The sequence below is a fragment of the Trachymyrmex septentrionalis genome, unplaced genomic scaffold (assembly GCF_001594115.1).
Source record: "Trachymyrmex septentrionalis isolate Tsep2-gDNA-1 unplaced genomic scaffold, Tsep1.0 scaffold106, whole genome shotgun sequence".
Classification (NCBI taxonomy): Eukaryota; Metazoa; Arthropoda; class Insecta; order Hymenoptera; family Formicidae; genus Trachymyrmex; species Trachymyrmex septentrionalis.
The window spans coordinates 127,111-137,170 of NW_017304185.1; the positions used below are offsets into that span (position 1 = coordinate 127,111).

General features: G+C 36.0%; 2 protein-coding genes across 2 annotated transcripts in view; one reads left to right on the plus strand and one right to left on the minus strand.

Annotated features, from left to right (window-relative positions):
* The window catches only part of LOC108745765 (E3 ubiquitin-protein ligase parkin), an 8,495-nt gene extending 4,890 nt beyond the window's left edge, over positions 1–3,605 (minus strand). Inside the window, exons 1-5 of the mRNA XM_018482106.1 lie at positions 3,258–3,605; positions 2,967–3,168; positions 2,510–2,873; positions 2,226–2,427; positions 1,983–2,135 (exon numbers count right to left, since the gene is read on the minus strand). Of these exons, the coding sequence (XP_018337608.1) occupies positions 1,983–2,135; positions 2,226–2,427; positions 2,510–2,873; positions 2,967–3,168; positions 3,258–3,515 (1,179 nt within the window). The 5' untranslated portion in view covers positions 3,516–3,605. The remainder of the gene's footprint in view (positions 1–1,982; positions 2,136–2,225; positions 2,428–2,509; positions 2,874–2,966; positions 3,169–3,257) is intronic.
* A 2,006-nt stretch (positions 3,606–5,611) lies between these two features.
* On the plus strand, positions 5,612–7,710 carry LOC108745772 (beta-parvin). The gene is made up of 5 exons (XM_018482115.1): positions 5,612–5,896; positions 6,252–6,515; positions 6,594–6,988; positions 7,072–7,315; positions 7,397–7,710. Exons 1-5 carry the CDS (start codon positions 5,779–5,781, stop codon positions 7,471–7,473), a joined length of 1,098 nt encoding a protein of 365 aa, XP_018337617.1. The 5' UTR covers positions 5,612–5,778; the 3' UTR covers positions 7,474–7,710.
* The last annotated feature ends 2,350 nt before the right edge of the window (positions 7,711–10,060 follow it).

The window sequence follows — 10,060 nt, forward strand, 5'->3', positions numbered from 1 at the left end:
ATCGATTTATCGTGTGTTCCGATATACATTGCCAGTATTGACAAGTACTGAAAAATTGTTCCGCTATTACTGCGCTATTAGTGCGCTGCGACAGCGTCTAATTTCCTCAATGATGTCATAAATGAGAGCTATATTGTCACTGCGACTACTGCGGCTTTCAAAGTAAAGCAGTTACAGTGCAATATGCGTCGCTTAAAGAAACACAATGCATGAAAATATTCGATCCAGAAAATAAAAAAATATAAACATTATATTTAAATATACAGAAGATGCACACATGTTCATTTTACCGAAAATGACTTTTAAAATTCCACATCTGAATATTCATTAATTGTGTCCATATAATTTTTAACATGAGGTCGAACTGCTTGAATTGGTAATCCTATAATTGGGATCATCTTCCTCAGAAGATCTATCGCTACTGCTTTCGTTCAAAATTTATTGATAATTTAGTGCGTTTGTCCATCACGTTTGTTCGCACGTCTGTTCACACTACTGCCAGTCTACTGCAATGCCGTTCCAAAATACGACGTTACCGTAGTGCTGGTAGTACAACAGTAATTTTGGAACAGTTACGGTAGTGCACTGTTGTGACGTCATGATGGTTGCAGTAAAAAGGGAACACACCCTATATAGTTACGACACTGATCGTCGGCATCTTTGATGTAGTGTATCCTAGATCACATGACTCGCGCCATGTTGTGGGTATTACACAAGTAGAGCCTGTGATAAGACAGGTTCTACTTGTGTAATATCTAGACTAGACTCTTAAAGACTCTTTGAGCTCCTATTGGCTCCGCCATATTCTTGATTTTACAGCCAATGCATGAGCAGAAGAAAATCGAACTCTTCCTTGCTCTTCCTTTTGCTGGTACTGTCGTAACTGTACATAGTTAAACTGTGTCTACAGCCTCTACTGCTACTATTCATTGTAGACAATGCTTTAACCAGTCTGAAGTCTATTCTACAATAAGGTCGCAAGCCGTAAACCGTAAGAAATTAGCCAATCATAGTCAATTACTTCTATCACATTCAACTGTAATTGACTAATTTCTTATAGTTTAAATATTCGCAATCCTGTAAAACGGAGTTTAGGGCTGTCGCACATAAAATTCCGTAACAGTGACCGTAAGACGTAAACTTAAGCCAACGAGCTAATTAGGATATTGCTTTAGGTCTACGTAATCTAACAAAAATAGAAATAGCAGTAAACTTATCCATAACCTCGCAATAAGGTGAATTTCGACTGATTGAAACTCGCCTTATGGATAAGTTTACTGCTATTTCTATTTCCGTTAGAGTACGTAGATTTAAAGTAGTATTCTGATTGGCTCATCGGTTTAAGTTCACGTCTTACGATCACTGTTGCGGAATTTTGTGTGCGGCAGGCCTTAGGACTTCCGACTCATTTGCCATGTTTACATGGCATTCTTAGGGCTTCGGCACAGAGATAGTCGTAATTGAGTCGTGAAACATGACTCAATAACATCTACGGATATTATTAAATCAAATTAAGAGTGCCATGTAAACATAGTCATTGTAGAAGCCTGATGTTATACTGAAGGAGACAGTCTTTCCCATCGATTAGCTTAAACATGATATATTTCCTAACTTCACAACAAACGTCATATTTTAATACTTTATACTTTTTTACTTGCTTAAAAACGATTTTTTTCCTTTTTCGTTTTCTATGTATCATAACATATAATATTACAAATTGAAGCCAAATCAGTGAAAAAAATCATCTCCATCAATATTAGTGATTTTAATTTAATTTGCCTAAAAAATTTTATGTTGAGAACTCCAAAAGTACTGGTTAACATAAAATTTTCTTCTCTCTAATGTAGGATTTAATTCAAATCCATGTAAAAAAATATAATTAAAAAATGTACAACTTAAGCACAAAATGTAATTGAAAAAAGATGAAAAATGTATAAAAAAATTTTGTAGAACGAAAATGTTATATGCAAAGAGTTACTTACGCCACATCCACCGATGCATTGAATTTTTCGGCATTCTGTATCATCTTCTGTAGAAGGTGGTATAATACCCATCCCACAGTTTGGTTGTGGACATAAAAAACCACCAGCACGTAAAACATGTTCTTCCGCACTAAATCTCTGATATCTTTCATACTGCATATTATTATATATATATTATGAAGATGTGTCAAAAAAATTTAATTTAATAATAACAAATATATAAAATTATGTTATACTATTGACCTGTTCCGTGTTAAGGAGATGAAAATGATGAATTTGATGGATAAAAGAATTGGGACATCCAGCAGGGCAAGACAATGTATAATATCCCTCGGTAGTATCAAATTCAAATTGTCGCTCGTGTAAACGAACTGTGCAATATTCACGAAAGCAGTCAAGACAAGTCACATGACCAGCCTCGCATGGAAATACCAGTACAGTATCTCTAGATAGCAAAATATCGATATTAGTTATCATCTAAAATAAGTAATATTCTTGAGATATTATATTTTTATACTACTAAGCACCTGATATCTGTACAGGCTAGACAAGGAATATTCCTCAAGTTTGGCTTTATGAGATAAAGGGGTACAGCTTCATCGTTTTCTCCTAAACTGGGATGCTTAGCGCATTTAAAATAAAAATGAGCATAATTAACTTGATTCTCCGTTTCATCACTAAACATACTTGAAGTTACAGGACAAAAATCACTTTCGCAATGTACAGATATTCTCCTTGGTTGCAACACATCTGGCCAACATTGAGGGTCTCTATCAACAGTTACAGCACCACTACCGCATCTTGCACATTTGACTCTTAATTTACCTGCGGTCACATCTTTACAAGGAGCTGAACAGTATACATAAAAATGTGCTCGACTTTCCTGCTGCTCTGTCAGCAATAATAAGATGATGAATTAATCATCCTTGTTTCTCATTGTTAGTACTTGTAGAAATTAATCATTTAAACTAATATCATTGTCACCTTCAGAGGATAAATTTTGATCCGATTCATCCAAGGGTAAATCCATAAGTGTCTCATTCATAGGTTTGCTACCACTGTCATTCAAATTGGATGTCTCTGATGTAGATTCCTCTATAAGACTTACATTCGCTCTTCTTTTATCTTGCATTTTATGGGGTGTTCGTACTGCATGTAAAATGCTCTGTTGTCCTAAATCACATTCCTGCAACATTAAATATAAATGAATATTGTAATCAGTTGTGCAAGTAGAAAAACATTTTTATATGCATGTGTATATAAGCAAGCTCTCACCTCTATTATTATTGAATCGTGCAGTTCTTTACCTGCAAATATAATTTTAATGTCTTCCGGCGCTATCCCCATCCGAGGCGCAACAATCTCCTTTAGATTTTTTATGTCCCATTTGGGATCTAACTCGACGGACAGAGTATTGCCAGTATTCGTTTTAATGTATATGCTTAAAGAATTGGACATCTTCTGTTTGCCAAACCAAAATAATCGCAACATTTCGAGAAATGCGCTTTTCACTAAATTAAACAAAAAGCTCATAATTCTCGTACGTTTCGTGCGATCGCGTTTATGGACTAGGTTGGACACAGTTTGAATTCACATATCAATTCGAATGGATTTGGACTTCAATTGATGTACGTACATACATACATATGTATTGATTGTTAGACTATCATATGGTGAAAGGATAACATGAAGTCTTTTCGCATTAAGGCTTAAGGCTTAAACACAACAGGCACAGGCAATAGGCACAGAGAACTTACATAACAGAGCTCTGATTGGACAGCTCGTTATTCCCTATTGCCTGTGCCTATTGTATTTAAGCCTTTAAACATATGGTCTGTTTTTTTTCTGTTCCTGCATTAGATTGCACTAGCACTCTCTTTCTCACTATCAACAAATATCGAACTGTGGAGACACACACACATTCTCACACTCTTTCAGTTATACTTCATGCCTTATACTCATTTAGATATACGAGGGGGGACCCATAAGTTCCGGGAATTACGCTGTGGTGGGGAGGGAGAGTGGGGGAACCTATTGTTTGACCACATGTCCGTTAGTGTCACGCCACCTGCGTCAGTGTGCGAAGTTGTGTCGCTGTGAGTGCATCGGTTCGCCTGTGAGATTTTTTTAGTAAAACAACTTTTTACATTTCGGCGAAAACTGGTTCTTCCATCATGACAACGCGCCGGCCCACACCGCCCTTTCCGTGAAGCAATTTTTGACCAAAAACGCCATGACACCAATTGTCCACCCCCCATACTCACCGGATCTAGCCCCCTGTGACTTCTTTTTGTTCCCCAAATTCAAAAGGAATATGAAAGGAAAGCGTTTTGCCACTGTGGAGGAGGTGAAACAAAAATCGCTGGAAGGCTTAAAGGACATCCCGATGAGTGAATTTAAAAACTGTTTTGAACAATGGAAGAATCGTTTGGAGAAGTGCGTTGTGGTCAATGGCGAATACTTTGAAGGTGATTAAAATTTGGTGTTAAAATATTGAGAAATAAAGAAGTTATGACGAAATTCCCGTTTTTTTTGGGTCCCCCCTCGTACATACTCCGCGACCAGATGGCGCGCTCTCACGAACACGATACTCAAGTTCCCATCTAGATACACTCTCATTATTATTCATTCTTTAACCGTCCTCATACACATCATTATATTACATTGTCGCGTTAAGATATTGTATGTGATAATAAATAAACGTTATTACTTCTGAATCCGCGTGACGATCATTACCTACATTTATTATATGTAGCAAACCGCTACAAAAAATATACTTATCTCACTTCAAGTTCCAAAAGTGTACACTAGTTTAGTCACAGAAAACAGACCTATAATAGCAGACCTATAATAACAGACAATAAGCACAGGCAATAGGGAATAACGAGCCCTCCAATCAGGGTGTTAATCATGAATCTTTATTTCTAGGAAAATGAAAAGTGAAAATTTTAGCCATTGAAGTTAACGGAGAAATTTTGCACTTTTTACTTTTCATCCTAGGAAAAAGTGAAAAGTGAAAAATTTCTTCATTAATTTCAATTTTCTAGGAATAAAGTTTCATAATTGATACCCTGGTGTGTAAGTTCGATATTTTGGTTGCGTTTAGCGGACTCAACAGTTAAGAGAGCGCTCGCTGCTATTGATGTATTTTTCCAGATCTAAAATGCTGATTGGATGATCTAAAAGAATAGCCTATACCAATAACAGCGAGCGCTCAGCTCGGATTGAACAGTGGCCTAGTTTTCATCACCCCTTGTTTGACTGTAAAGGAGGTAAATACTCGACTGTAGTTGGTTGGTTCTTACATTCTGATTTGGATTAAACTCTCGGTGGAAACTAGGCCACTTTTGATCACGTGATTCTTTTTGTCGCTGAAACAGCCGGTTTGAGCAGCTTGTGAAAATTTACTTTAAAAGTGCCATTTCGTACTGCAGGTGTCTTTTTATGCTGGCACTCGACGCTCATTTTCAGCATCAAAATAAGTCACATGATAGAAATTGACGAATATTAAACGTCAATTTTAATCTCGTGATCTGTTTTGACGCTGAAAATGAGCGTCGAGCGTTAGCATGAAAAGGCACTTTAAAGCGTTGTAAGCGCCAAAGCGAACACAGCCTAGAACACGACAGTTTTGCAATCGTTTTATGATTATCTGCTGAGATAGGACCATTCCTTTAGATCTAAAAGTATAATCCAATCAATGCAAAGAAAACTTCCAACAGTTGCAAAATAAAGCTTTCTGCTGAACGCAACTTATGAGAAACAAGAATAAGGAGCGCAACAGAAAAGGAGAATAATGGCGTCTCCTCGACCCAAGTCGCCGCGAACCCCTGTTTCCACGAAGAAAGAGGACAAGGAAGAAAGCTTTTGGGATAAAATCGGAACTCTCGGACGGAAGAAACGTATCAAAGAAGGTATTGTCTCTCATATTGTATAACCACGCAAAATTTGTATATATACTTGATTACGTCATTTTCCGATGAAGCTTATATCCTTATATGGAGCGAGATATATTCGACAAATGAGAAAAATTGGAGTTGTTTGAAAATAGAAAAACTTTCCATTTTAGTTTATATTCGTCTTAGATCAATCAATTGCATCGTGTTTACTATATAGATACATTTATAATTAATTCTCGTATAATTAATACTCTGTAAAAATATTTTAATTACCATTTCAATTGTAGATATATCTTAAATATTAAGGGATGAAGATTGTAACTTGAAGGATTTATGTAAACAAGCTTACTTTAGTTTATTTTTTTTTTAGTGAAAGATGTTCAGGAAGAAGGAAAATATGCAATTGATTCACCTGGATACGCCGCTAATCCTGATATGCCACCAGAGGAGTACGCTCTTGATGAGAATGAAGAACGTTCTATGATAGAGCCGAAATCTTTAGAAGATTCTAAGTTACGAGATTTGATATTCGTCTTAATCGAATGGGTCAACGATGAATTAGCTGATCAGCGAATTATTGTGAAGGATATTGTAGAAGATCTTTACGATGGACAAGTGCTACAAAAACTTTTAGGTATAAATATATGCTCATGATTACAAGATCAAAAATACAGAATAATACTTTGCTAAGGTCAACATTTTGCTTTTTTAGAAAAACTAACTGGAGAGAAACTGGATGTACCTGAAGTAACTCAATCTGAGGAAGGACAGAAGCAGAAACTTGCTGTTGTCTTGTCCACTGCTAATCGTGTCCTGGGTCGATATCCACCCTACAAATGGAGCGTTGAATCTGTACATTCAAAAAATATCGTTGCAATTTTACATCTGCTGGTTGGTCTAGCACGGCTCTTTCGTGCTCCCGTTAGATTGCCAGAAAGAGTTGCTGTTCAGGTAGTTGTAGTACGTAAAAAGGACGGTCAGTTGATACATAGAACAGTAAGAGAAGAACTAACGACAACATATGACGATTTGGGTATGCGTTGTGAGCGTGATGCATTTGATACTCTTTTCGATCACGCACCTGACAAATTGGCCGTTGTAAAAAAAGTAAGCTTATTATGGTGATTATATTTGCGACTATTGTTCTCCTTTTTGAGACATGATTTTCTATTATCAATCTTCTTTTTCAGTCATTGGTAACATTTGTTAATAAGCATTTAAGCAAAGTACATTTGGAACTAACTGATTTGGATACTCAATTCCACGATGGTGTTTTCTTAATTCTGCTGCTTGGTCTCTTGGAGGGTTTCTTTGTTCCATTAGGCAGCTTTCATTTGACACCAAGAACCATTGATCAAAAAGTTCATAATGTTTTATTTGCATTTGATATTATGCGAGATATTGGATTAGCAAAACCAAAAGCTCGTCCTGAAGGTTTGTAATTTCGACAACTAGTCGCTAACATTTTAATCTTACAATCTTTTTTTATTTTACACGTTTAAACGTTTCTTACAGATATCGTAAATCTGGATCTGAAATCTACGCTTCGCGTGTTATATAATCTCTTTACGAAGTATAAGGGAATGAATTAATAAAATTGATGTATTCAATCGATTAGCTTTACGCGCAAATGTTGTATTACTAAAGTTGATAGTCTAATTATTCTAACAATCGGGAAGTGATTCTTGTTAAACTGCCATTGAAGAGCTATTTATAAAAATTAATTTAATGTAATTGATCTTAGTTTTTTTAGCTGTACTTTTTACATTTTATTAAGTTTTAGTTTTTTTTTTTTTCTTTTAAACTAATAAGTAGTCGATCCGACAAATGTGAAATATAGAAAGAGATGTAAAAATGTACAGCTAAAACAGAAGATTTTACACACAGATGCACATGTACACACGCATGCGCGCGCGCGCGCACACACACACACCAGAATAAACTGTAAGTATATGTAGTATCGTGCCTTTTTACATTCGTATAAAGTTAATATATTTTATATAAATAATATTTATCTTACAATTTTAATTTGTAACAATGTTATTAAATAAGTATATGTCAATCATGTGTTTTTTTACTTATTCTTACAAAGCATATGAACGGAGAATCCCATCATCAACCTCTAATACAATTTATCATCATATTTTCTAATATGTACAGAACAAAGGAGATTTTAAAGAATTAAAAGATGGTAACAAGTTGAAGTAACGAGTTTGAATTTATAAAAAATATAAATTAAAATTAATAATATAATATAGCATCAAAGCATCTGGTATCCTAATTATATGCGATGCATATAACGTGATATGTTAGCCGTTTGCTTCTTACTCCTTTGGAATTGTGTCAACAGCACGATCGTACCTGCCGCCGTCGTTCTGAAATGATCGATCGGGCATGTACGTGACAGCTGTCTATTGTCTTTCTTTTTGTCTAGTGAAAATATTTGATCTCGCGTGGCCGTGCACGAGGCGCAATTCGATACGGGATCATTGAATATCGTTTATATAATACGCAATAAATTGTATGTATTGTATAGAGAAGAAGGCATATCGCGCGCCAGCGCGAATATTCTTTTAGATATTCTTTTCCCTCTGCCTATTTTTCACTCGTATCGATCGTAACTTTGACTATTCAAATCTAGACTAGTTTGCGGTACTATTTCAATGCTATTTCTTAATTAAAAGTAAAATCAGCAAAAGCAGTAAAATTAATAAAATTATTTGCACTTTCTTACGTTGTATTTTCTCATAATCATGTATATCGCGTGTTCTAATCAGTTCTATATAGTTCTGACGACACTTTGAGATATAAGTACATATATGTATATATATGCACGTATATTAAGGAACGAACAAAAATAAACGTATCTATCTTCTCAGGAAAACATTATTATATTTGTTGAATTTAAATAATTATTATACTATATCTTTGTATAACTTCAACATTTTCACTGCAATTTTGATAATATCCAGTGATACACAAATGGACGGGGACGGACAGACAATTGATAGAAAGAAAAGGGTATATATGCTATGTTTAATAGAGACGACTCTAACGGTGATAGCGTAAAAATAGTCGTTTTCGACCTGATAAGAGAGTTCCAAGATGCAATTTCGTGGGATACGCTTCGAAAGCACGCGATGTCGCGCGACACGGACGACCCGGACTTGGTATCTTCAGTCTTCTCTTGACTTTTCGTTAGACGATTGCCAGGGCCAGGTTGCGGTCACGACGGCAACGAGAGAGAAAAAAAGTTTGCGTCGCGAGCGAACAATTGCTGCAGGTACTTGCTGGTACACCGTGCTATTAGCAATTAAGTATAAAAGCTAGTTTTTGCTCGCGTGCCGCATATTTTAAATGCGCGCTTCTCAACTTCTGTCTGGATTGCTCCTCTTGATTGACAAGTTGTAATTGTGCTTCTCTTAAAGCGTGCTTTCCTTCACTTAACGTGCTTGGCTCATCGTTGTTAAGCTTCCTTCTTGGTATATTCAGCAGTCTGCACGATCTGCATTGTCTGACGGCGGTATACTTGGATATTATTGAACTTATCATGCATGAAACGTATGTCTGAATGAGTTCCAATCGGAATCCAATCGAATTATTCCATTTTCCTTCGAAAATTCAATAGAAATCTAAGGATCAATAATTGAATAATTTCGATTGGAGAATCCATTCTGACTTGTTCCATGACGAGGTGCTCTGCATCGAAGCAATCGTAATTCTCGTGGTGCGATCGACGTACACTTCTCAGGATCGACTGTCTCAGGAGTGTCGGATGCTCTCGCAGGAGTCCACTAGCAAAGCAATGTCGACTAGCGATTCTTCTAGCAAGTCTCTCGACGATGTTGAAATTGAAATTGTCATCGGCACCGAGATTCGTAAAACTAGTATATTCACGCTCTACGCAAAGATATTTCGACTTCTTCTTACGGCGCAGATACCGAATTTTAGTCTTCTTAGTGAAGAGCTACGTAACAAAGAACTCGAAAAATTGATATTGCCCAGCGATGAAGAATGGCGCCACCGAGTTTATCACAGTCTCGTCGAATTGCAAAGGGAAAAAGACGCTGAGCCAGCTCAAGATAAAAAGTAAGATACGAAATGTAACGTTATGTATAACATAAAAGATTTACTACAATACTCTATATATATATATATATATATATATATATATATATA

Bases quoted from the DNA above. Each gene is read 5' to 3' on its own strand.
- LOC108745772 (XM_018482115.1), top strand. From the start codon at position 5,779: ATGGCGTCTCCTCGACCCAAGTCGCCGCGAACCCCTGTTTCCACGAAG. The intron at 5,897-6,251 runs GTATTGTCTCTC...TTTTTTTTTTAG, and splicing joins GAAGAAACGTATCAAAGAAG to TGAAAGATGTTCAGGAAGAA. The intron at 6,516-6,593 runs GTATAAATATAT...TTGCTTTTTTAG, and splicing joins AGTGCTACAAAAACTTTTAG to AAAAACTAACTGGAGAGAAA.